Source organism: Myotis myotis, unplaced genomic scaffold (assembly GCF_014108235.1).
Source record: "Myotis myotis isolate mMyoMyo1 unplaced genomic scaffold, mMyoMyo1.p scaffold_m19_p_13, whole genome shotgun sequence".
In the NCBI taxonomy this organism is placed as follows: Eukaryota; Metazoa; Chordata; class Mammalia; order Chiroptera; family Vespertilionidae; genus Myotis; species Myotis myotis.
The window spans coordinates 55,771,681-55,796,850 of record NW_023416317.1 but is presented as its reverse complement, the minus strand read 5'-3'; the positions used below and the strand labels follow the sequence as shown (position 1 = coordinate 55,796,850).

The following is a 25,170-nucleotide window of genomic DNA, read 5'->3' as shown; positions in this document are numbered from 1 at the left end:
AGCTGCTTTCAAGGGTGCGGCCTGGAGGTGGTAGCTCGGCGTTGAGATCCCTGGACGGCGCGTGTGACGGGCCCAGTAAGGCCTCTGTTCACTCTTCAGATCCCGGTGGGCGGGGGCAGAGATCGCCTGTCTTGGTCCCCAGGACCAGCCTCGTGTGTGAGCTCCCTGCTGGCTGACCTGCGCCCAGGAGCCGGGAGCCGTCGGCCTCTTCCTTCGGGGTCTCCCTACCTGTGAGTACCGGGGCCGTTTACGAGCCACAGGAGCCTGGATCCCAGAGTTTGGGGTGGGTGGGCTCCTGTCAATCATGGGGGTGGGAGACCAAGCAGACCTGAGTGGGCAAATCCCTGGCAAACGGGCTGCCATTGCCGTTACCACCCTCCACCCTCGAGGCTTCCGTGACCCACAGCCTTGGGCGTCGCTCTCTGCAGACCCAACACCGGCGTGGCAGACCTGTGCCCCCAACTCGCCCACCAATCCCAGCCTCTGCTCAGTCCGGCAGGGGCTCCAAGTCCTCCTCCGAGCGGGCGGAGGAGACGCTGAGCGCCCGCCGCCTGCCCTGCCCTCCGGAGCCGGCCCGACACACAGGCGGACGGGCGTCACTGCTTTACTGGGAGGGGAATACACTCCGACACGATGCAGGGCTCCGAGCCCAGCACGATCTCCAGCTCCAGGTGCAGCTGGTTGGCCGTGACGCGGTAGTGGCCCTTAATGAAGCCCCGGGAGCCGCAGGGGCGGCACCGCCAATGGCCCTGGATGATGCGGGCGGCGTGGAGCAGGCGGCAGTAGCGCAGGCGGATGCGCCACATGCGGACCCAGGCCTGCAGCCGGACCGCAGCCCACTCCTTCCGCGTGAAGGCCTCCAGCACCGCCCGCCGCCGCGCCTCCAGCGCCCGCATGCGGATCTGCTTCCACCAGCGCTGGATGGTCAGGGCTCCGAGGGCCGCGAACAGCAGCGACCGGCGCACCAGGATGCCCCGCCACCAGGCCTGGATCTTCACCACTTCTGGGTCGCGAGGGGGGGGCCTACTTTTGTGTTGTAAGATCTTGCAAGAAAAAAAAAAAAGAGGCCGTTCAGAGCGTGCCCCCCCCCCCCTTCAGATCCGGGGGTTTGCCAAGAAGGGACCCGGACTCCCTCTCAGGAATCACCCCGCCTCCCCGGCCTCAGAAACACTGGGCAGGGCCCTGACTAGAACCAGAGGCCAAGCCGGTGTCCTGTCTCTGTCCCTCCCTGGCTGACCGCTGAGCCTCGGAGTTCCCATCCATAAAATGGGATCACATCGGCCCTGGCGGCCAGTTTCATGTGCTCTAGGAGGCCAGCCAGGGGCAAGAGCACCATCAGCTGTCAGTCAAAGGGTGACTGTGTTTACCTGCCCAGGATCCATGACCCCTCCCCCAGGCCCCACCCACCTCCTGGAGAAGGGGCATCTTTTGCTAATTTGGCCCTTTCGTCTTTCACCCCAACTCCAGTCCACAGCATGCTCCTCCCCTGCATGCCACAGTATTAAGTTTCCTCTGGCCCTGGCCGGTGGGCTCAGTGGTTAGAGCGTTGGCTTCTGCACCAAAGGGTCACAGGTTCTGGGTTGGGGATTTGCTCCCTACCCCGTTCAGGGCAGGTGCTAGAAGCAAACAATGATCTCTCTCTCTCTCCCTCCCTCCCTCCCCCCTCCTGCCCTCCCTTGCACACGCTCCGAAAAGCAATGGGAAAAGTATCCTCAGGTGAAGATTAACCAAAAGAAAGTTTCCTCCTCACCAGGCCACGGCCGCGAGTTTGACATGCTTGCAGCTCCACCGCCCATCTGTTCCCCGTCCTCACTTCCCCACTTTAATCTTAACGAACAGGCAAACATACACGCACAAGCTCGCAGCCCTTCCCGAGGCCCCTTCTCCTGTGCGGGCCACTCCATTCCGCAGACCCAGCCCCGCCCCCCAGCCCTGTGTCTGGGGGAGTCATACTTTTTTGGGTCCTTCATTAGCATTATCCACTTTCTTTGCCTCAACTGTATTCGCATTGTTCGCCTGAAAAAGACATGGGGGAAGAGGACAGACGAGGAGTTGGTTCCTGTCCTTAGCTCTGGGCCGCGCAGAAGACACCAGCCACCGGCCCTAGGAGACAGGCCGGACCCGGTCAGGGCACCTACCTCCGCCTTCACCTCTAGGGCCCGCGGTGCTGGGGGCGAGCCCGTTGGCTCCCGCTGCGGCTGAGGCTCCTCTTCGGGGCGTTCGTCAGTGTTCTCAGGCTGGTCCATCTCCTGCTATCAGCAGTGGGGGAAGGAGAGATTCTCCCTTCAGTATCCCACAATCCTCAGCTTCTGGGGCTCCCAGCGTATTCAGGTGTCAGGGCGCCCCCTCATCCTGTGGGGACACCCCTAAAAAGCCTGCATCTGTCTCTTACCATTGGTCCCACATGGGTTGGGTGTAGATGGTTCAAATCCCCTCAGGTCTGTTACTCTAGCCACGGCATGGGGAAAGAGTGTGTGTGTGGGGGGGAGAGCTATGATGTCATAAGGGCAGCTATGACTCAGGAACCAGGATGGCTCCCAACCACTGAGCCCCCTCCGAGGAAAAGACAAAGGTCTCTCCATTCTTTTCTGCTGGAAGTGGCCAAAGCCCAGACACCAGAAGCACTGGCCCACTGACGTCAAGGTGTGAAAGATGACCCTCCCCAACTGGTAAAACTGGGGATCGATCTTTTTACAGTCCATCCACTCTAGAATACTATGTAGCTGTCAGAAAACAATGAATTTGATCTATTTGTCCTAATGTGGAAGTATATCCAAGATGCATTTTTATAAAAAATATATTTTTATTGATTTCACAGAGGAGGAGAGGTAGAAAGAAACATTAATTATGAGAATCATTGATCGGCTGCCTCCTGCACACCCCCTACTGAGGATGTAGCCCACAACCCGGGCATGTGCCCTGACCAGGAATCAAACCATGACCGCCTGGTTCATAGGTCAATACTCAAGCACAGAGCCACAGCCGGGCTCAAGATGCATGTCTAAGTGAAAAAAGTTGAAGATCAGTATGACCCCATTTAAGTAAATAAAACCATCAAGATACATAATTACCATGAACCAGGAGGTCACGGTTCAATTCCAGGTCAGGGCACAGGCCAGGGTTGTGGGCTCCATCCCCAGCAGGGGGGTGTGCAGGAGGCAGCTGATGGATGATTCTCTCTCATCATTGATATTTCTCTCTCCCCCTCTCTTTTGCTCTCTCTGAAATCAGTAAAAAGTATTTTTTTTTAAGTTGCATTACATTTAGGGGAAGAAAAATTAACATGACAGATAAAATAAAAAGCATCCCCAAAATTGAAAGACACAGGGCAATAAACAAAAATCTATTTCTACACATCAACAAACAGTTGGCAAATTCTTGATATAGAAGTGCAAAGTTAAAGATTTACATCATCTGATTTCAAGACAATGATTTACTGTCTTGAAAAACTATCAAGTTACAGTAATCAAGACAACGTGGTTTTAGTGTGTAAGGAGAGACAAACAGGTCAATGAAACAATGGAGAAGCCAGAAACAGACTCACATTTACAGCCTATTGATTTTTTTTAATGTACCAAGATAATTCCATGCAGAAAGGAAATGCATTTTTCAATGGGAAAAAATTTGACCCTTATCTAATATCACAAACCAAAAAAAAATTAATTCAAGATCTACCAGAGGCCTAAGCAAACACTGAAGCTAAAGCTACAAAGCTCACAGAAGAAAAGCCGTGGGAATCCCTTTGTGACCCTGAAGTCAACGAAGACAGGATAGAGCACAAGCTCTAAAATACTGACAGGCTGGCTTTGTCCAAATTAAAGCTGCTCATCAAGCCAAAACCGGTTTGGCTCAGTGGACAGAGCGTCGGCCTGCGGACTGAGGGGTCCCGGGTTTGGTTCCGGTCAGGGGCATGTACCTGGGTTGCGGAGGGAGGCGGCTGATCAGTGTTTCTCTCTCATCAATGTTTCTAACTCTCTATCTCTCTCCCTTCCTCTCTGTAAAAAATCAATAAAAAAATATATTTTTAAAAAAACAATACATTAAAATACATTAAAAAAACAAACAAACAAAAAAACTGCTCATCCAGACGGCACTCTTCCAAAGCCACAAGCTTAGGAGGACTTCAGCACACGGATCTGACAAAGGACTCACAACCAGAATACAAGACGTTCTACAACACAATAAAGACACGCAACCCAATAAAAATGGTCAAAAGGCTTAAGCCCACACTTCATAAAAGATCTTCAACTGGCCACGAAACACATGAAAAGTTGCTCAACACCCTTACTTATTAGGGAAAGGCAACACTGAGACCACGGTGGGTTAACGCAAGTACCCATTAACGATGGCAAAACATAAAGGAAAAACATGGGAACCGGCTGCTGACAAGAAGAAGCCACCAGTTTGGAAGTCAGAGCGGCTGTTTCTGCTAACAGGAAGCGCGTACCCTCGCCACTGCGTGACTCAGCCCCTCCCCCAGTATGCTATGGTTTACTCGGGAGACTGCGCGTGTGCTCAGGCCTGTACAGGAGCGTCAGAACGCCCGTCGCATTACAATCATAAAAGCCAAATACTGGGAACGAGTCGAGTGTCTACAGAGTGGGTTTTTAGTATACTCATAAGATGACGTATTAACAATAAAAAGCAAAGAACTAGTTAATGACACATGCATTGACATGGATATATCTTTTTTTTCCAACTCCGGTTTACATTCAGTATTGTTTTGTATTAGTTTCAGGTGCGGCCTGGGTGTACCTTACAGTCATCATGTTGAGCAAAGAAAGCCAAACCGAAACACAAAGCACTGTTTAATGCCATTTATATGAAGTTTTAAAACATGCAAAACGGATATATAGTGACGGAAACCAAGCAGTGCTTGCCTCTGAGAGCGGAGATTCATTAGAAAGAGGCACGAAGGAGCTTTCTGGGAAGATGGAAACGTTCTGTATGCCGATGAGGTGCAGATTGTGGGACACATCCATTTGCAGAACTCATTTAACTGCCCATTTAAAAAATTTTCATTCGACTATACATAAATTATACCTTGATTTTTTTTTTTAGATGAAGTTGAAATAAAAACATTTAAAAAATTAAGAACCCTGCCAGTATGGCTCAGTGGTTGAGAGTCAACCCATGAACCAGGAGGTCACATCTATTCCCAGTCAGGGCACATGAGGGGGTTGCAGGCTTGATCCCCAGCTTTGGGCATGCAGGAGGCAGCCGATCGATGATTCTCTCTCATCACTGATGTTTCTTTCTCTCCCTTCTCTGAAATCAATAAAAATAGATTTAAAGAAAAAAGAAAAGTAAGTATGAGCCCAACTCCAGCAAGGCAGCCTCAGCTGACCACGGCGCAGGATGGAGGCCGCAGGAGAAATGATACCATTTCAACGCCAAGGGTAGGCACTTCCCAGCTTTCATCACTCCCTGGGGGTGTGCCAATGGGAAAGGCTTCACATGTTAGGGGCATCTCAGTGTTGCTGGCATCACTCAGGAGGTAAGTTTGTCATCAGTGAGCTCATTCTGAGGCAGGACATGGGGAGTGAATCCCATCAGCATCCCCTAAACCCCACCCCCACCCCGGGTTAAGGGATCCCTAACACTCCTTCTCGTCCCCCCCAAGGGGATGAGGGGACATCAGTGCACCTCCAGCTGGCTGGCCACCTGCCTGCCCACCCCACCCCACACAGGAGCGCATCCTCCAGCGGGTGCAATCAGGGGCCTGAGCCAACATTCCTGACACACCCACCGCAGGGTCACGGCCGGCCAGCTCCTGGAGGGGAGGGCACCTAGCCTCACTGCCCCGTCCCAGGCAGCACATGCAGTCGCCCTCCCCAGGGCGGTCTGGCCTGAGGGGGCAGGTCAGCCTGACTTCACTTCACTCAGACCCACCGCCTGCCCCTGAGGTCACTGAGGGTGCCGGGTCCGGGACCAGGAGCGCGGAGGGCTCTGTCCACAAGTTCCTGGCGGAGGGCAGGCAGCCCCCCAGCCGGCAGGGCAGACAGACTGCGGAGCGTGGCCCTCCCCAGGCGCTGCCACCCCTCCCCCCCAGGCAAGAGGCACAGGAGACAAGGCCCAAAAGAGAAGACTTTTAATACAAGACGGCAGGGCGGGCGGGAAGGACTTAAATAGGGGACGGGCGTCAGGAGCCTGCGGCCGTGGGCCTGGGGGCCCTCCGCAAGGGGATGATGCACACGGAGTTCCGAGCCTCTTTGATCCGCCACCATCGGCCCAGCCTGCGGGGCGAGGGAGAAGCTGAGGCCGCTGCTGCCCCCAGTCCCACCCCAGGTCCCACCCAGCTGCCAGCCAGTGCCCTTCCCCACCCCCCCCTCCAGGGCGCCTCCTACCTGTGCTCCTGCCCCACCCCGGCCACCAGGAAGTCCCCGGTGCTGGAGAACTTGAGGCTATTGATGAAGCCCACCTGGGAAAGGGGGTGATGGCAGAGGGATGAGCACACCCCCACAGCCGCGGCCCGCACATCAGGGTCGAGGCTTGGCCTTAGCTGACCTGCCTTCCACCCCTGCTCCGCCTCCTCCCGCCCCCGAACCAGCCCGTCACCCCTGGGCCGGGCCTCAGCCTCCACACGAGCTTTGTGAGGACTGAGGAGACAGTGTACGCCACACACGTCAGTGTCCCCCAGGGCCAGGCCCCTGGCTGTGGGGCCTGGAGACCCCATCGCCATCACCCTTGACCCAAGCTCTGCACTTCACCAGACGTCACTGACAGACCTGCCACTCTTCCCACGGTCACCCAAGTGGGCGCCCCAGCTCAGCATCAACCTGGCACTGCCACACAGAGCCCATCACACCTGTGCCCGTGGGCTCCCTGCCTCGTACCCAGCACCCAGTGGGGAGGGAGAGGAAGGAGCAGGGAGGGTTCTGCCGGGCCCCGGGCCCCAGGCTAGGAGAGGAGGCTCCCTTCTGCTAGAAAGACAGTCCAGGGACCTTGGGGTGCGGCCAAGATGGCCGGGCACTCAGGCCCACTCACCAGGGGGATGTCGCAGAGAGGGTCGAGCTGCCGGAAGCCCTCCCCGCACCGCCAGAGCCGCACGCAGGCGCTGTGGGAGCCTGGGGGGAGGGCGACAGTGAGCACCGCACCAGCCGGGGCCCCCTCTGCCGCAGGGCACTCACCACCCAGGACGCTCACCGGTGGCCACGAGGTCTGTGTTGAGCAGGGCGGCCACTGACGACACCCAGAAGGGCTGCTCCAGGCCCGGCTCGCCCCGCAGCCCGTGGGCCTCCCGCTGCAGGGCCAGCGGCCGTTTCTTGGAGAGGCCCCACAAGGCCAGGGAGCTGGGGACAGGGAGCACAGTGAGGGCCAGGCAGGCAGGCAGGGCACACCGGCCGGGACGCGGCAGGTCGCCTGAGCTCTCCCCACTCAGCGTCTGCATCTGTGCAACCTGTTACAACTGCTGCCAGGCAGGGCCCCGGGGCTGGGCCGTGGGGGAGGCACCTCTTACCCGTCGTCGGCGCCCGACACCATGTGCTCCTCGTTGATGAGCTGAATGTTGTCAATGGAGCCCCTAAGAAAGAAGCAGTGAGGGGTGCCCCCATGGGCGCACCAACCCCCATGCCCGGCTGTCCCTGCAGCCTTACTGGTGACCGTAGAAGACGAGCTGGGACTCCTCGGGGATCTTCCACACGCGCACGGTGCCGTCCCGGCCGCCCGCCGTCACGCAGCACTCCCTGCTCAGAGCGTCCAGCGCAGCCACCGCGTCCTGGTGCCCGAAGCTGGAGGGGCACAGAGCCTGGGTCACCCATGATCACGCACACACACACGCACACGCGCACCCTCCCCAGGCGCACTCACAGCGTCTCCACGTAGGAGTTCTCCGCCACGTTCCACACCTTCACCGAGCGGTCGTGGGACGTGCTGTAGAGCTGGTGGGTGCCTCGGCGGAACGCCAGCCCCTGGGGAGGTGCGGAGAGAGGGCAGGGCTGCAGGCGGCAGAGGGCACAGAGAGCCAGCTCCCCGGGAGCGGTGCCACCCTATCTGCAGGCGCAGCCGCTCACCTGCCTGCCCTGGCAGCGGCAGTCTTCCCAGAGGCCTCCCTGCTCCCGGGGCAGCTCCACCCAGCTCCCCGGCTCTCTCCCGTCATGACTGAGGACGCCACTCACTGCGCCAACGTGCAGGCTCCCGGCTCCCTGAGCCTCAGCCACCCCATCCCTAGCCCGGCCGCCCGGCGCTCCCTGAAGGTCCCGCACGGAGGCCCACTCCTCACCGACACGGCGTCCCGGTGCCCCGTGAAGGTGTACAGGTGCCTGCAGCTCGGGGCCTCCCAGATGAGGATGAGCTTGCTGCGGTCGCCCGAGGCCTGTGGGGAGGAGGACAGTGGCCACAGGCGCCCGTGTGCCCAGACCTCTCACCGCCCCAGGGCCCACCGGCCTTACCAGGTACTTGCCGTCGGAGGAGATGGCCATGCAGAGCACGTGGCTGCTGTGGCCGGGGGACTGGCCCTCTGCACCCTTCTTGGCACGTGGGATCACGTGAAGCTTCCGTCCACTCTCCACGCTCCCTGCGCGGGGGAGAGAGAAGGCGGGGATAGGCGAGAGGCCTGGTGCCACCCCCTCCAGGGCAGCGTGGGGCCCTGGACAAGCCCTGGCCTCAGGTCAGATCTGGCTCAGCCACTGAGAGAGAGGTCACCTCAGTTTCCTCATCTGTGAAGTGGGGACAACAACCCTAAAGGGCAGCCACGCAGCCCCAGAGGAGGGAGGGAAGTGCTTTGGACCAGACGGTTCTCCTGCTCCTTGTGGGCGGAGGAGGCCTGGGACAGGGCCCTCTGGTCCAGGCCCAGCAGCACGGACCCTCGACTCCTCCCGTTGCTCCCCATCTCCATGACGGTGACGGGGCGCTCAGGAGCCCCTCCTGGGCAGAAGCTGCCACAGTCACCCAGAGACTTCTGGGGACAAGCCTGCTTCCAGAAGCTTCCCCATCAGTCCTTAGGTCGTCCTGATTCCTCCTTCCTCCCAGACCAGCCCCCGCAGATGGTCCCTGGGGCTGCACCCGCCAGGCACTCACTCACACTTAATGATGGTGCAGTCTTTGGCGGCGGAGAAGATGGCCAAGTCGTCGGGGGTGATGACCAAGCATGTGATGGAGAGCTGGTGGCCCCGTAAGACTCGAATGTCGGCCGGGGCTGGGGCCTGGATCTGGGCAGGCAGGACTGGGTCACTGCGACTGGGGGGGGGAAGTACCCCCACCTACACACTCCCATCTACACGCATGCACGCACACGCACACACCACCCTTCCCCATCACCCGCCCAGAAGGAAACCAGACCCAGGGCTGCAAGCCCACCATGTCCCTGAGCAAAGACCCCGCAGCCTGAGTCCCCAGTTGGGTCATCTGCCCACCAACCCAGGTGGGACCCCCAATTCCCTCCCATCTTACACCCATGTGCCCCGCCCACTCACCTCCTTCGCCACCGACTTCTGCAGCCTGCCCCTCTGCTCGAGCTGCAGGGAGAGGACTGGGTGAGGCCCCCGAGCCAGACCAGCCCACGCCTTCCTCCCACCATTGGGCCTCCACACGCACCACGTCCTCCTTCAGGCGCCCCGCCACCTGGTCCTCCTCAAACTCGCGGGCCTCGGCCTTCTCGTCCTCTGTGCCGGGCAGAACAGACCAGTAAACCAGGGCCAGACCCGCTTGGCTTTCCCTTCCGATCCCCACCCACCACCTCAGTCCCGGGCCCCAACACGGGGGCCCTGTCCCCTGGGAAGTCCAGGCCGCCTCGGGCACAGGGGAGGCAGGGCCAGTGGTTCCTCCTGTCCACCCCCGCCTTTACTTACCAGATCTGTCTACCCCTCCCCCCCAGTCACCCATGAGACCAGCCTCCCACAGGGCAGCCCACGGGGCACTGTGTCAGTCACCCATCGGGGAGGAGCTGCAGAGGCCCCCCCCTCACCTGCCCGCTCTGGGCTCACCTTGCTGCCGGAGCTGCTCAAGGTAGACCTTGGCCAGGCGCAGCTTCTTCTCCTGCGCGGTCTCCTCCAGCTCCTCCTGCTCCTCCTCCTCTGTCCTCCTGGGAGCGAGGCTGAGGGCACGGGCTGGGTTAGAGGGGGCTCACCCCACTCCGCTGACACTTGGACCGCCTGCTCCCCCTGCCCGTCACCGCCCCCATCCCCTGCCAGCGCATGGGCAGTGCTTACACCAGCAGAAAACAAGGTGACTTAGCAAGGGCCCACCCAGCGCCTGACAGAGTGAAAACAGGCCGCAGCCCAGAGGCCACTGTGACTCCCTCATCCCTGCAGGGAACAGGAAGGTTCCACAGGCCCCTGAGAAAAGCAGGTCACCAATGAAGGGTCAGGAGCCAAAATGGCTTCAGACGTCTCGACAGCAACCCTGACAGCAGGCAGACACGTTCCGCACACAAAATCCTGCAGAAAAACGCTAAGCCCTGGAATTCCACGCATTACACCATCGATGACGAGTGACGACAGAGTCCCATGTCCAAAGCGCCACAGAATTGGTCCTTTCTCCTTCTTTTAAGGATGGGGACCCAACCCGGCGAGCAGGCAGCTCAGAGCAACCGCCGACCACCCCAGCCGGGGGAGCAGCCAGCCCGACCCGCGGCCAGGCCCTGCGGCAGACAGGTGGGGCCTGTCACCGCCTCCCTGCCACGGCGTCCACCTGAGGACCCGATGGCACGGAAGCTTCGTGGTCTTGGCTCGCCTCGTGCTGCTGCAGCTCCGCTCCCCCTCATGCCCGCCCCTGACTTCAAGCAAGACAAGCCCTCCTGACTCGCTCCTGGGAGCTGGACGAAGGTCACGGGACTCAAGCAGAAAACCCGGGACAGCCCCTCCCCCTGATCACACGCTGGCACATATCCAGTCCCTGGCGGGTCCCCCAGCTGGTTCCCGGGACTCATTCATGACCCTGCCCATGACTTTCCCAGGAAGGAACTTGGAAACCCTCAAGGCCAGACCATGCTCCTTAGTACACAGCCAGGGTCAGAACTTCTACTCAGTTTACCCAAACTCATCAATCCATGCTCACACGTAGCAGACAGGACGCAAACGAAAATGAAGGGAAGCACACGCTGTCTGATCCCACCCATGGGCCATTCCGGAAAAGGCAAGACTCCAGGGGCAGTGGCTGGGGCGGGAGGAGAACTGACCCGGAAGCTGGGGGATCCTGGCGCGAGAGGAAACCCTGCCGTATCTTCACAACTCACAGAACTATACACGAAGCAAGGTGAACGGCACTGCCGCAAATCAAACCCGAGCGAGAAGACAAAAAAGAAGAAAGAGGAGCCCGGCCAGCGTGGCTCTGGGGCTGAGCATCCACCCAGGAACCAGGAGGTCAGGGTTTGATTCCCGGTCAGGGCGCATGCCCGGGGCTGCAGGCTCCATCCCCAGTGTGGGGCGTGCAGGAGGCAGCCGATCCATGATTCTCTCTCATCATTGATGTTTCTATCTCTCCCTCCCTCTCCCTTCTTCTCTGAAGTCAATAAAAATATTTTTTTAAAAAGGAGGAGGAAAGAAGGAAGAAACCAAATAAATTCCTAGCTCCAGTCAGGAATGCAGCTGGGACTTCTAAGTTTCTGCAAATGGTCTCGCTGTTAACCTGAGTGGTGGGTGCAGAGGTGCATCGTGTCCTCGTCACTGTCTGTAGCATTGCATTGCATTAACGCTTCTGTGTCTAACACGTTTCACTTTTTTTAAAAATATATATTTTACTGATTTTTTACAGAGAGGAAGGATTTTTTACAGACAGAGAGTTAGAAACATCGATCAGCTGCCCCTTGCACATCTCCTCCTGGGGATGTGCCCGCAACCAAGGCACATGCCCTTGACCAGAACTGAACCTGGGACCCTTCAGTCCACAGGCCGACGCTCCATCCACTGAGCCACACTGGTTTCGGCCACATTTCACATTTTTATTGTTGTTGTTAGTCCTCAACCGAGGATACTTTTTCCTTTGATTTTCAGACAGAGTGGGAGGGAGGGAGAGAGAGTGAGACAAACATCATCCATTGGTTGCCACTCACACACACCCGGACCAGGGCCGGGGATCCAACCTGCAACCCAGGTACTTGCCCCTGCCCAGGAATCAAACCTGCGACCCTTCGGTCCACAGGCCAACGCTCCAATCACTGAGCAAAACCAGCCAGGGCCCACGACACATTTTAAAGGCATTTCAAAGTGTTTAGCAAAGGGCTTGGTACACACATAGCCATGTAACCTTAGGACTAAGAAAAGTATATTAAGTCTCTGTGAGCAGGTGAAGGCCAACGAAATGCAATGTTAGAAGCAGAATTTCCAAAGCCAACTTTCTTTTTCAATCCTCACCTGAGGATATTTTTTCATTGGTTTCTAGAGAGAATGGGAGGGAGGGAGGAGGAGAGAGAGAGAGAAACATCGACATGAGAGACACAGGTCAATTGCCTGCCTCTGCATGCACCTCTAACCGGGGCTGGGAACCTGCAACCAAGGTATGTGCCCTCAACTAGGAATCAAACCCTCGACCCCACGGTGCACAGGCCAACACTCCCGGCAGCACAAAAGCCAACTCTTCACGGACCCACCCCCGGGCCTTCCACCCTCTTCCAGTCCGGCACTTACACCCCGGACTTGGCTGATCCCCGCATGCCTTCCCTGCCTCTCCCTGAGGGACTTCTCCCCAGGCCCAATTTCAGTGTCCCGTCCTCTGTTCCCTGAACACAATGTAATTCTAGTCCCGATCCCACACCTTCAGTCCCTGCTGCCTGCTCCTCTCTGCACTCTCAAAAGTGAAGCAGGTGCCGGGCCTCTGCTGAGCGCCAGAAGGGAGACCACTCACTGGGAAACCGTGGGAAGGGAATGAAGAAGAGCCGGCATTGCTTGTATCCCTCTCCCCGTCCAGGTCGGTGCACCTGTGCTCAGATCCCTGCCCTGGGCCAGGGAGATCTCGGAGTCTCCCTTTGGGACCGGGACTGGGGGGTGGGGGGAGGTCCTCCCCACACAGAGAACCCGCAGGGAAGGAGATGAGACTTCTCGGGATCAGAAACCGGATTTAGAGCCAAAATATGAGCCAAGGACCCGTGATTTGGGTTCTAGACCCGCATCCGCCCCGACTCACGGAGACTTCCACAAAGCGCGGGCCTCGGGGGTCGCTTCCATCAAGTGGGAAGAAGGGCTCACCTCTCGCTCTCGGAGTCACTGGAGATCTCCTCGTTCATCTTGCCGCCACCCTTCGACTTGCCCCGGTCCCGGGCGGAGTCGGCCTGGGAATTATACGATCCTTCCTGCGGTCAGGGGTCCCGGCCACTCCGGCCCTGACCCAGGGCCCCTTCCGGATCCCGAGGGCTCTGGGGCTGGGCAAGGCCTTGGGCCCCGGCTCAAGTGCAAGGCCTCCCAGGATTCGGCCGGCGGACAGGGACGCAGCTGACTCCAGCTTTAGTCCCGGGAGAAGGGCCAGGCAGGGCACGGAGGGGTTGGGAGGGGATGGAGGCGGGATGACGGCGGTCCCAACTGCGGGTCGGACCCCGGGCCGCAGGAATGCCATGCTCACCTTTCGCCGCCGCTTGCCGGCCCCCGCACCGGCTCGGGCCCCCGAGGCCGGCTTCCCCCGCTTTCGAGCCACCGCAGTCGCCGACATGCTGCCCGCCGGTGTGTGGCAGCGGCCGCCGGAGCACTCACGTGGCGGCTGAACCCGGCAGTCTGGCAACACTCCGCGCCCTGATAGGCCCCCACTGCCCGGCGGGCCCCGCCTCCCGCGACTCCATTGGGCCCTTTGATAGGCTCTGCCACGCCCCCAAACGCCCATACGTTTCTGGCCTGTGGCCACGCCCCCTAGACCTCCCATAGGCTCCCGCGCCGGGCTCTTCCTGCCCGAAGCTGGGGCGCGTGCGCACCGCTGCTCAGCTGCCATCTAAGGAGGGGCGAACGGGCCGAAGAGGCGGGGTGTGCTCTGTTTTCGTTCCTTGGACGCTTGGGGGCGCCAGAGATGCGGGGTTCCGAGTCCCAGAACGTGACTCCACCCCGTCAGGGGCGGGGACCAGGGTGTACCAGTCTGGCTCCACTAGAGAGCTGGGGGGGTGGGGGGGTGGGGGGGGTGGGGGGAATCCAGGCAGCCCGGAGGAAGGAAGGCAGTGCCCACACCTGGGTCCAAGGTCCCTGGGCACCGGTGGACACGCATGGCATGCCGCCTAGGCCCAGGGAGCAGCCCTAAGGGCGCGTCAGCCCTCTGGGCCCTGGCAGTGTGGGATCCTGTCCACCCATTCGTGGGACAGGCTGCAGGCAGCGGCCTGACCCAGCCTCTGACTCACTCGCCTGGTGACCAAATAGCTGGAATCCTACACCACCACAGCCCAGCTTTCCCCGCCTCTGGCGATGGTCAGGAAGTCCCTCCCTACCTCACACTTCAGGCTGACAGAGGGTTGCTAGCGGGGGCCCCTAGAACTGGGACTGCCCTGGCAGGTCCTGATACTGGGCCCAAAGGCTGCCATCTCTCCCAGGTCCCTGCTTCTCTTAGGTGAGTGCCCTATGGCCCTGGTCCGCAGGGCGGGGCAGGGTGGGACTGCCCTTGCCCGCTGGCAATTCAAGGCCACTGGGACCCCCGGCTGGCACCCCAGAACTATTGAGCTCACTGGGGAGGGTTTCTGTGTCACTGGGTCCCAAGAGAAAGAGATCTGGCCCCAGGGGTGCTGCCCCCTGGCCCCACTGCCCGTTCTCCTCCATAGCTGGGGTGACTCAGCCCAGCACCCATGCCAGTCCGAGGCAGCTGAGAAGGGGAGGAGCAGGCAGAGCCCTGGAGTGCTCTGGAGGGAGGAGGAGCCCATAAGTGGGAGGGAAGACTTGCGGTTCACTGTCTCTACCCCCTGGAGAAACAGGAGAGCCAGAGAGGGGAGGGAGCCACTCCTCCTTGGCCGCAGTGGGCACACTGGACAGGGCCCTGGCCTGACCCCGGGACCACGGACAAGGCATGTCTGGGGCACAGAGAATGGGTTGTGGGCTGCGGCTGGGAATGTGGAATGGAGTGGGGGGTGGGGGGGGCAGAGCGGCGCCGGGAGAGGGGGGAGGGGGGCGGGGGCAGCTCACCAAAGGGCACACCCAGGGTGTGGCAGGTTGGTGCTGTACCAGGCAGGTGGGGTGCAAGGCCATGGAGAGCGGGTGGCCCTGTAAGACTCGAATGTCAGCCCTGAAGGCCCTCTCCGTGCCCCCAGACAGCCATGGCTCCCAAGCGCAAGCCCCCTGCGCAGTGTGAGGGCCCTGACGCAAAGAAGGGCCGGCAGGGGACAGAGGAGGACAACTTCCGCTCCACGGCGGAGGCCCTCAAGGCCGCGCCCACAGAGACGCGCACTGTCCGGGTGGACGCCTCCTGTCCTCTCAGCCACAAGCCTGGGGCCCAGGTAAGCAGTAGCCCCCAGCCAGGCCCGGAGCCTGCCCTCCTGGGTCAAGTACCCTCAGACCTGCTCCCCTCCCCACGGGGCTGGGCTCTGGCCACGGAGCTCAAAGGTCCCAAGTCAGCCTCGTCTCCAAGACCCTAAGGGTCAGACGGGCCATATCTCATCAGACCTGGGAAGCTGCTGTCTGCTCTTGTTTAAATTTATTTTTAATGTGTTTTTACTGATTTTGGAGAGGAAGGGAGAGGGAGGGAAATAGAAACATCAATGATGAGAATCATCGATCGGCTGCCTCCTGCATGCACCACACTGGGGATGGAGCCCACAACCTGGGCATGTGCCCTGACCGGGAATCGAACCCTGACCTACTAGTTGATAGGTCCACACTCAATCACTGAGCCATGCCTGCCGGCCAGGCTCCTATCTGCTCTTTAGACCACAGGGCAGGCCCTGGGCTTCTTAGGCCACCCCCTACCACACTTAAAGCCGGTCTCACCTGTGTCCCCTCAGACCAGCCCACAAGGGGAGGGCTGTGTCCCCCTGAGATCCTCCCAGGGCAGGGTCATGTCCCTGTGAGACCTCCCAGGCCAGAGCCTGTCTCCCTCAGTCCCTGCCCCAGAGGACAGCCGCATCCTGTCCTCCCAGAACCTCCCCCACTGCCCGAGGTGAGCCATGTCCCCTCGGACTCCAGGGGGCAGAACTATGACCCCCTCAAGCCTCCCCTGCCAGGGCCTCCTCTGCCTCCCGGTGCAGTCAGACCCCTGTGAGGTGCGGCCACCCGTGCCAGCCTGCCCTGCCCTGCCCCCTGGCCCAGGTGCACGGGGACTACGACTGCACCCTGAACCAGACCAACATCGGGAACAACAACAACAAGTTCTACATCATCCAGCTACTGGAGGACGGCGGGCGCTTCGCCTGCTGGAACCGCTGGGGCCGCGTGGTGAGTGCCTGCCCCCTCTCGCCTCCCCCTCCTCCCCCCCCCCACCACCCCCACCTCCCCCACCTCTCCCAGCTCCCCGCCTCTCCCAGCTCAGCACAGGCCCCAGCTGCCCAGGGACCCACCCCATACTCAGGCCTGAGGCCACAGAAGCTGATGTCCCAGGCGCCCAGCACAGGGCCTGGCACCACAGGCCAGCAAGCGCTATGGAGGCAGCACGGTGGGCACACCCCTGAAGGCTGTCAATTGCAGGGAGAGGGGGGCCAGTCCAAGCTCAGCTACTTCGCGTCCCTGGAGGATGCAAAGAAGGACTTCGAGAAGAAATTTAAGGACAAGACCAAGAACAGCTGGGCGGAGCGGGAGCACTTCGTGGCCCATCCCGGCAAGTACACGCTCATCGAGGTGCAAGGCGAGGAGGAGGCCCAGGAGGCTGTGGTGAAGGTGAAGTGGCCGCGGGGGAGTGGGCGGGCCCAGGGCTGAGGGAGGGGACGCGCGACCCAGCGCCCTGGGCTCTGCCACTGCCTCTCACCTCAGCCTGGCCCTGCCCCAGGTGCAGTCCCTCTCCGCCCAGGTGGACGGAGGCCCCGTGAGGACCGCGTTTCAGCGCGTGCGGCCCTGCTCCCTGGACGCACCCACACAGAGGCTCATCACCAACATCTTCAGCAAGGACATGTTCAGTGACGCCATGGCCCTCATGAACCTGGGTGAGGACCCGGGGCCAGGCCAGGCCGGGGTGTGGGGGGGGGGAGGGCCCGGGGGTGGCAGCGGGCTGAGCCTTCCCACTCCCCCCACCCCCAGATGTGAAGAAGATGCCCCTGGGGAAGTTGAGCAAGCAGCAGATCGCTCGGGGCTTCGAGGCCCTGGAGGCCCTGGAGGCGGCCCTGAAAGGCCAGGAGGACGGGGCTGGTGGCCGCAGCCTGGAGGACCTGTCCTCCCACTTCTACACCCTCATTCCCCACAACTTCGGCCGCAGCCGGCCCCCGCCCATCAACTCCCTGGAGCTCCTGCGGGCCAAGAAGGACATGCTGCTGGTGAGGCCGGGAGGGGCGGGGGGGCCAGACGGCGGGGGCAGGTGGCCCAGCAGGCAGCATGGACTGGGATGGGCAGGCCAGTGGACAGAGGACTGGGTGGGTGAGCAGGTGGACAGACGCGCGGGATGGCCACGGTCCCAGTCGTGTGGGAGGAGGGGGGTGGGGCGGGAGGACGCGTGGATGAGCCGCCGGTGCCGTCACCGTAGGTGCTGGCGGACATCGAGCTGGCCCAGACCCTACAGGCAGCCCCTGAGGAGGTGGAGGAGGTGACGCACCCCCTGGACCGAGACTACCAGCTCCTCAGGTGCCAGCTCCAGCTGCTGGACCCAGAGGCGACTGAGTACAAGGTGGGCTGGGCCTTGCAGAGCAGCTGGGCTAACCGTGGCACCATCCCTCTGCCCAATGGCCACGGTCCCTTGCCCTTGGCCTTCCTCCTCGTGTCTCTAGAGCTTGAGCTCTGAGAGCCCCGCCACTGGGGACCAGTCGGGGTTCACCCGTGCCTCCCGCTCTCCCCCAGGTGATCCACACCTACATGAAGCAGACGGGCGGCAGCCCCATGGAGCTGGTGCTACGGCACGCTTGGAAAGTGAACCGAGACGGGGAGGTGAGGGAGCCCCGAAGCCCTCCCCAGCCCTGCCCTGACCGGGGAGGTGGTGTCCTGGCTTAGGTGTCCCTGACTGAATCGTCTTAGCCACTGTGACCTGTCTCCACCGGGCCTGGGCTTGTGGGTGTGTGCATGAGGGTGTGAGTGCCCAGCGGGACCCAGGCCTCAGTCGGACCCCCGAGCCGGTGGGCACGGCTCTCCTGTTCCGTATCCCCCACCTCAGGGAGACAGGTTCCAGGCCCACTCCACGCTGGGCAACCGCAGGCTGCTGTGGCACGGCACCAACGTGGCCGTGGTGGCCGCCATCCTCACCAGCGGGCTGCGTATCATGCCACACTCCGGCGGCCGCGTGGGCAAGGGCATCTACTTCGCCTCGGAGAACAGCAAGTCGGCCGGCTACGGTGAGGCGCCCTCGGCCCAGCCCTGAGCAGCCATGGGGAGGTGGCAGAGGCCCGAGGCTGAAGGTGGACAGTGCCCTCACCAGGCCATAGGGATGGGCACCCAGGCCAGGGCAGTGGAGTGAGGAGAGAGTCCGTGAGGGACACGCAGGAGGGGGTAGCAGCTGTGGGAAAGGGCCCAGGGGTCTCTAGTGACCCGCAAGTTTCTATCCAGAGGTGTCTTCACGGGGGGACCTCAGCCAGGCTGACCCCGGCATTGGAACCACCCAGCACCCACCTGACAGCCAGGCCCAGGGCAGATGGGGAGAAGTTCTGGGAGGTGTGAGGTGGCCAAGGCCAGGGCCAAGGGGTCGGGCAGGGGGCAGAGGAGCCTAAGGAGGAGTCAGGGTGGCCGCAGGGGCGGTGCCGCGGTCGCAGGCCAGGGGTGAAGGGTGCGAGTGGCAGAGCGGCCAGGGAGAACCCCCCCCCCCGCCCCGCATCTGTCCTTGGGAGGCCATGGCCAACCTTGGGGAGGGCAGCCGGGGGGCAAGGCCTGGCCCCTGGAGCCCAGGAGTGGGAGGAATGGGAGGGAGTGTGGCCAGGACGAGGGGTGCTTTAAGGAGGAAGCGTGGGCAGCCTTTTGTGCTGGGGCCCAGGGAGAGGAGGTTCCCATGCAGCAGCCAGGGGCCCAGGGAGTCAGGCCGGGGCCCAGCTGCCCCGCCTGAGCCGCTGTGTCCCCCAGTTACCACCATGTCGTGTGGGGCCCACCGCATCGCCTACATGTTCCTGGCGGAGGTGGCCTTGGGCAGAGAGAACCACATCATGGCTGACGACCACAGCTTGAAGCAGGCACCCCCTGGCTTCGACAGCGTCGTCGCCCGAGGCCGCACGGAGCCTGGTGAGTCCCAGGCCTAGGAGTCTGCGCAGGCCTGGGCGGGGGAGGGGGCGCTGAGGGCCCAGGATGCTTTCAGGAGGAGGCAGCAGAGAAGGGGCTGGGGAGCAGCAGGCTTCCTCCCTGCAGCCATTCCTTGTCATCCAACAAATCATCCCTGGGTATCCAGGAGGGCTCAAAGAGGGTGTGTCATTGAGCATCAAAAGATGAGTAGGTGGCCCTAGCCAGTGGATAGAGCATTGGCCTTAAGGACTGAAGAGTCTCAGGTTCGATTCCCAGCAAGGGCACATGTCCACGTTGCGGGCTCGATCCCCAGTAGGGGGCTGCAGGGGGCAGCCGATCGATGAGTCTCTCTCATCATTGGTGTTCCTATTTCTTCCTCTCCCTCTCCCTTCCTCTCTGAAATCAATAAGAACATTAAAAAATTAAAAATTAAAAAGAGATGAGTAGGTGTCTCCCAGGCAAAGGAATGGAGGGGGTTGGCCCAGGAGAAGGCGCGGCCTGTGCCGTGGTTTGGAGGTGGGCAGGGCGGGAAGTGTGGGCATTCCCCGTGGCAGAAGAGCAGAGCATAGGAGCCGAACGTATCCCGGAGGCCAAGGACCAGTGACCCTCGGGTCACCCCTGGCCCTTGCTGTGTACGCAGATCCCACCCAGGACACGGAGCTGGAGCTGGACGGCCGGCGAGTGGCAGTGCCCCAGGGCCGGCCCACGCCCTGCCCCGAGTTCAGCAATTCCTCCTTCTCCCAGAGCGAGTACCTCATCTACCAGGAGAGCCAGTGCCGCCTGCGGTACCTGCTGGAGGTGGGCTTCTGAGAGCCGCCCTCACCCAGGCCCTGCCGGGGACAGACTGCCGTCTCAGTCTTCTCGCCCAGACCCGATGCCCATGTCACCGCTTCTGGCTCCCAAATCTCCCTTCTGTGTCCCAGGCAGTGGTCCCGCCCCCTCCAATCCCCACTAGCCCTGGCCTGGCTGTGGCCCCGAGTCTCGCCTGCTAAGGTGATAGGAGTGAGGGACTGGCGTTATCCCTGGGTCACATGCCGCAGCCTCTTCAGGGCTGTGTCGTTAGAGGGGCACAGACTGATGGTGTCAGACCCCTTACCCGCCCAGGCTGTCCACCAGGCCCAGCCTGTCCACCCCAGAGGTGTGACCACCAGTGGAGGCTGGACAGCGGGCAGCAAGTTTATTAAACACTGTCCACTCACCCCAGGCCCCGACTGTCTGTGCTGCGGCCGCACAAGCCTAAGCCCCTTCCTCTCCACAGTGACCCCCCCCCCCCCCAGCCCACGGCAGCTTGGGCCCCACCCACCCTGGTCCATCTGTGTCCGTCACTGCAACCACCCGCCGCCCCTGGTCACTGAGCTTTCAAAGGCGACCCTCACCATCCACTCAGACCTGGTGGCCACCTGGGGACCCACCTGGGGTCTGCCCGCTGGCCCGCACGTGGCCAGGCAAACCGAGCATCGCTCCTGGCTCGGCATCCACGTGTCTCAGATCTGCACGTTCTAAACCAGCTGAGCACACGCTGAGCGCCCAGCTCTGCCACCGTGAACGATGCCCGTGAGCACCCGGGGTCACCCTACCCAGACCCGAGGGTGCAGGTGCCGTGTCTGCTTCTCCAGCTCCAATCCAACACCACAGGGTCCCTTCCTTCTCCCCAGTCCCACACGCACACCTGCTTCTCTAACAGTACGCACCTCCGTTTCCGTCACCATCAGTCCATTTACTTGTTGGCTCCACCCCCCCCCGAAAAGGAGATGCAGAACCGCCAGCCCATGTCACCCTGAGCACACGCTTTCTGAGCGGGGCTCATGTTTCACGGTTATCCTTTTGACTTTAGATGAGCAGGGAGTTTGAAACAGGTGAAACATTGCTTGGATCCGTTACTTAGTGTTTCCTTTCGGTGTAGTGATGCCATTCATTTGAAATACAGGTAGGTTCCTCTGTCCTGCATCTATTCACCTTCAGGCGGGCTTTTCCTCATCTTCACTGACTTATTTTTTCCAACACACAGAACATTAACATAGTCCCAACTGCATCGTCCCCAGAGTCTAATCTAATCAAAAACAGGAGCTCAGAAGAGTCACCCCCTGGCCCTGCACGCCGCCCACCGGCTTCGGGAAGCCAGTTTCTGCCTTAGCCTTCATGTACTCCTTTTGGCAAATTAAAAAGCAGCAGTTACACTACAGTTTCAAGTTTAGCTGAATGACTTTGGAGGAGCAGGCCTGCTCCAGCCCCCCACGGTCCCCATCCCTCCTAGAGCCGCCGCCAGCTCGTTTTCTTTGCGCCGTTCCTGCCAGGCCTGCTGAGCCGGGTCCAGGCCCGGGTGGCTCAGCGCTGCCCCAGGCCTGCAGGCCTCACTGGGCAGGGAGACCAATGCCGTCTCCTCCCTCTGAACGCAAACCTCAGAAATCCAGCTTCACCTCCTGGAGGTGAACGCCCACACTCCAGCTGTGGATGCAGCTCCGGAAGCAGAGAGCCTGGCTTCCAGGTACCACGCAGCTGGATGATCAGGGACACATTCCTTCCCTGACCCGGCATCAGCTTACTGTCTGAATAATGGAGAACTGGGCTGGGCCCTTTAAATCCCAGCAGAGAGCCCTGACCGGTTTGGGTCAGTGAATAGAGCGTCGGCCTGCGGACTGCAGGGTCCCGGGTTCGATTCCGGTCAGGGGCATGTACCTTGGTTGCGGGCACATCCCCAGTAGGGAGTGTGCAGGAGGCAGCTGATCGATGTTTCTCTCTCATCGATGTTTCTAACTCTCTATCCCTCTCCCTTCCTCTCTGTAAAAAAATCAATAAAATATATTTAAAAATAAATAAATCCCAGCAGAGAGGGTGTCCAACCTGGGGGTCCATGCCCTAGTCTCCGCCGCCTACATCTGTCCCGAAGCTGACCGCGTGCCCGTGATGGTTCCCAGGGGCGCAAGCGTGAGCAAGACGTAGACAAGGTCCCTGCTCTTACGGGACTCACATTCCCGTAAAACAGGCTCTACACAAGCACATGCGCAGATAAGAAGCTCAGTATCAGGTGGGCAAAGCGCCAGGAAGGAAAGCAAAGCAGGGCAAAAGGAGTGGTGATGGGAAGGGGGAGCGATCCCAGGAGAGACGGACATTCGCCGAAGGCCTCTCTCCAGCAGAGACCTGGGTGCGGTGAGGGGCGAGCCGTGGACAGACCCGAGGGAAGGGTGTGCTGAGCCGGAACCCAGTCTGACACATGAAGGACCCGCAGAGGACGGCTCCGGTGGAGGGTAGGATAGGCGAGGAGGGGTGAGGTCACAGAGAGGGGATGCTGTTCTGAGGACAGGAAGCTCCTGGGGGGCTGCAAGAGGGTCACGCCCGATGTGACCTGTTAGAGCAGCGGTTCTCAACCTGTGGGTTGGAACCCCTTTGGGGGTCGAACGACCCTTTCCCAGGGGTCGCCTAAGACCATTGGAAAACACATATATAATTACATATTGTTTTTGTGATTAATCAGTATGCTTTAATTATGTTCAATGTGTAACAATGAAAATACATCCTGCATATCAGATATTTTCATTACGATTCATAACAGTAGCAAAATTACAGTTATGAAGTAGCAACGAAAATAATTTTATGGTTGGGGGTCACCACATGAAGAACTGTATTAAAGGGTCACGGCATTAGGAAGGTTGAGAACCGCTGTGTTAGAGGGACCCGCTTCAGCTGCTGTGCAGACAGTGGACTACAGGGCGGGTGTCAGTCAGCAAAGCAGAAACCACTCTCGGAATCCCAGACAAGAGGAATCAGATCCAGGAAAGGAACGAAACTCACAGGGGACGGCGAGGCCACCCAACGATGAGCAACCGTGGAAGCTGCCACCACTCTGAGGTTGGATCGATCATGGAGGGAAATGGTATCCCAGTGTCCAGGGGCCAGGGCCACCCGCAGGCGCCAGAACCACAGAGAGGGCTGCCCGAAGGAGCGAAGGATCGAGGTGGAGAGCCCCGGCAGAGCCAGAGCGCGAGAGAGGAGTACGCTGGCTCCTCCCGCCTCCCACCCTCCACTGTCCTGCTCTGGACTCCAGCTCCTGCCTGCTCTGGGCCCCTCACAGCACAGCCTCCAGCCTGCAGCTGGCAGCTGCTAGGACCAGGGGGCGGGTGCCAGGCCCTGCCCCTCCCTTGCCAACTCCGGGTCTGTGAAGGGCCACATCAGAGTGACAGCCAGTACCATCTCCAGCAGGGGCTGAGCTGCTGGGGCAGTGGAGAGAGCCACAGTCCCAGCCTTGCACCCCTCCATGGGGCTGGCCAAACCCCCGAGAGGATGGGGGCCTGGGCAGCAGAGCCAGAGCCTGGGCAGCCTATGAGGTGAGCGGCCAGAGGAGCAAGAGGCAGGGGATGGGAATGGGGGGAGGGGGCCCTCCCATTTCGCTCTCTGCATCCCCACCCAGGGTGAAGCCTGAGCGCTGGATGGCCAACACCACCGGGCTCCTCCAGGCCACCGAAGTCGCAGGCTCCATGGGGTTGATCCTGGCGGCCATCGTGGAGGCAGCAGCCCTGCTGGGCAACGGCGCGCTGCTGGTGGTGGTGCTGCGCACGCCGGGCCTGCAGGAGGCGCTCTACCTGATGCACCTGTGCATCGTGGACCTGCTGGCGGCCGCCTCCATCATGCCGCTGGGCCTGCTGGCCGCGCCGCCGCCCGGGCTGGGCCGCGTGCGCCTGGACCCCGCGTCCTGCCGCGCCGCGCGCTTCCTCTCGGCCGCGCTGCTGCCCGCCTGCACGCTCGGGGTGGCGGCGCTGGGGCTGGCGCGCTGCCGCTTCATCGTGCACCCGCTGCGGCCCGGCGCGCGGCCGCCGCCCGGCCTGGTGCTCGCGGCCGTGTGGGCCGCCGCCGCGCTGCTGGGCGCGCTCGCCCTGCTCGGGCCGCCGCCCGCCCCGCCCCCGGCCCCGGCCCGCTGCTCCGTCCTGGCCGGCGGCCTCGGGCCCTTCCGGCCGCTCTGGGCGCTGCTGGCCTTCGCGGTGCCCGCCCTCCTGCTGCTCGGCGCCCACGGCAGCATCTTCCTGGTGGCGCGCCGCGCGGCCCTGCGGCCCCCGCCGCCCGCGCGCGGCGCCCGGCTGCGCTCCGACTCCCTGGACAGCCGGCTCTCCATCCTGCCCGCCCTGCGGCCCCGCCTGCCCGCGCGCAAAGCCGCCCTGGGGCCCGCGCTGGCCGTGGGCCAGTTCGCCGCCTGCTGGCTGCCCTACGGCTGTGCGTGCCTGGCGCCCGCCGCGCAGGCCGCCAAGGCGGAGGTGGCCGTCACCTGGGTCGCCTACTCGGCCTTCGCGGCGCACCCCTTCCTCTACGGCCTCCTGCAGCGCCCCCTGCGCCGGGCGCTGGGCCGCCTGGTGCGCCGAGCCCGGCCGCGGCGGGACTGCGCTCCGCGCACCTGGCACCCGCGGGCCCTCCTGCGGCGCCTCCGGGGACCTGCAGACGGCCCTGCCCTGGGACCTGCTGAGGCACCAGATCAAGACCCGGACTTGGCAGGAGGGGGGACCCTCCGCATGCCCAAGGCCACCGGAGAGGGGATCTGACTCGCACTGCACTGGGCCGGAGCAAGGGGGTGGTATCACGGGGACCATCCAGCCTCCTGCCTAGGTTTCCGGCTCTGGGACGGGGAAAGGGGCCCTGCAACCTGGGAGGCCCAGAGGCTTCTGGGAGCTAGGAACCCTGGGTTCTGGGCTTAACTCAGAGCACAGTCTTCGTTTCTCCCATCTGCACCCTGGACCATCTCTCAGGGCCTCTCAGCTTAGGTGGCTGGTCCTCAGGCCACGGAAGGAGCAGAGGTGGGCAGGATCCCCAGGGCTCACAGCCGAAGGGAAGGGATGGGCCAGGCAGGGCGGGTCTGGGTTCCGGCCACAACAGGAGGAACCAATGGAGAGACTCAGAGAGACACCCCTGACATCTGCCCTGAAGAGGCCGACAAGTCCCTGGAGCGCCTCTCTCCGCCTCTAAAATGCCCGGCAAACAACCGGGTCCGTTCCGTGCTCGAGGCAGGAGGCTGGACGTG

The 25,170-nt window shown here is 61.4% G+C and overlaps 3 protein-coding genes across 10 annotated transcripts; 2 read left to right on the top strand and 1 right to left on the bottom strand.

The window, feature by feature from the left end:
• Nucleotides 1-564: 564 nt before the first annotated feature.
• On the bottom strand, nucleotides 565-13,662 carry RRP9 (ribosomal RNA processing 9, U3 small nucleolar RNA binding protein). Of its 4 annotated transcripts, none has more exons than XM_036333407.1 (16): nucleotides 13,492-13,662; nucleotides 13,060-13,204; nucleotides 9,924-10,033; nucleotides 9,535-9,602; nucleotides 9,414-9,455; nucleotides 9,023-9,149; nucleotides 8,391-8,515; nucleotides 8,222-8,314; nucleotides 7,810-7,910; nucleotides 7,596-7,730; nucleotides 7,460-7,522; nucleotides 7,147-7,292; nucleotides 6,988-7,067; nucleotides 2,139-2,252; nucleotides 1,954-2,016; nucleotides 565-1,043 (listed from the first exon to the last, which is right to left on the bottom strand). In XM_036333407.1, exons 2-16 carry the CDS (start codon nucleotides 13,098-13,100, stop codon nucleotides 597-599), a joined length of 1,755 nt encoding a protein of 584 aa, XP_036189300.1. In that variant the 5' UTR covers nucleotides 13,101-13,204; nucleotides 13,492-13,662; the 3' UTR covers nucleotides 565-596. The 4 variants fall into 4 exon arrangements, with proteins under 4 accessions (XP_036189300.1, XP_036189298.1, XP_036189299.1 ...); XM_036333405.1 differs by having other exon boundaries at nucleotides 13,122-13,204; nucleotides 13,492-13,661; XM_036333408.1 differs by lacking the exons at nucleotides 565-1,043; nucleotides 1,954-2,016; nucleotides 2,139-2,252 and adding exons at nucleotides 6,075-6,236; nucleotides 6,348-6,421 and having other exon boundaries at nucleotides 13,122-13,204; nucleotides 13,492-13,656.
• Nucleotides 13,663-14,057: 395 nt separating this feature from the next.
• On the top strand, nucleotides 14,058-21,346 carry PARP3 (poly(ADP-ribose) polymerase family member 3). 5 transcript variants are annotated; one of them, XR_004971661.1, is made up of 13 exons: nucleotides 14,058-14,454; nucleotides 14,813-14,902; nucleotides 15,146-15,331; nucleotides 16,140-16,265; nucleotides 16,515-16,703; nucleotides 16,813-16,966; nucleotides 17,061-17,293; nucleotides 17,500-17,640; nucleotides 17,811-17,897; nucleotides 18,121-18,298; nucleotides 19,017-19,172; nucleotides 19,810-21,096; nucleotides 21,178-21,346. XR_004971661.1 is itself a non-coding variant. In XM_036333399.1 (12 exons), exons 3-12 carry the CDS (start codon nucleotides 15,152-15,154, stop codon nucleotides 19,977-19,979), a joined length of 1,614 nt encoding a protein of 537 aa, XP_036189292.1. In that variant the 5' UTR covers nucleotides 14,058-14,454; nucleotides 14,813-14,902; nucleotides 15,146-15,151; the 3' UTR covers nucleotides 19,980-21,346. The 5 variants fall into 5 exon arrangements, 4 of the variants coding, with proteins under 4 accessions (XP_036189292.1, XP_036189293.1, XP_036189295.1 ...); XM_036333399.1 differs by having other exon boundaries at nucleotides 19,810-21,346; XM_036333400.1 differs by having other exon boundaries at nucleotides 14,807-14,902; nucleotides 19,810-21,346.
• A 2,247-nt stretch (nucleotides 21,347-23,593) lies between these two features.
• GPR62 (G protein-coupled receptor 62) lies at nucleotides 23,594-24,694 on the top strand. Its single transcript, XM_036333820.1, has one exon. It carries the CDS (start codon nucleotides 23,594-23,596, stop codon nucleotides 24,692-24,694), a length of 1,101 nt encoding a protein of 366 aa, XP_036189713.1.
• Nucleotides 24,695-25,170: the final 476 nt, after the last annotated feature.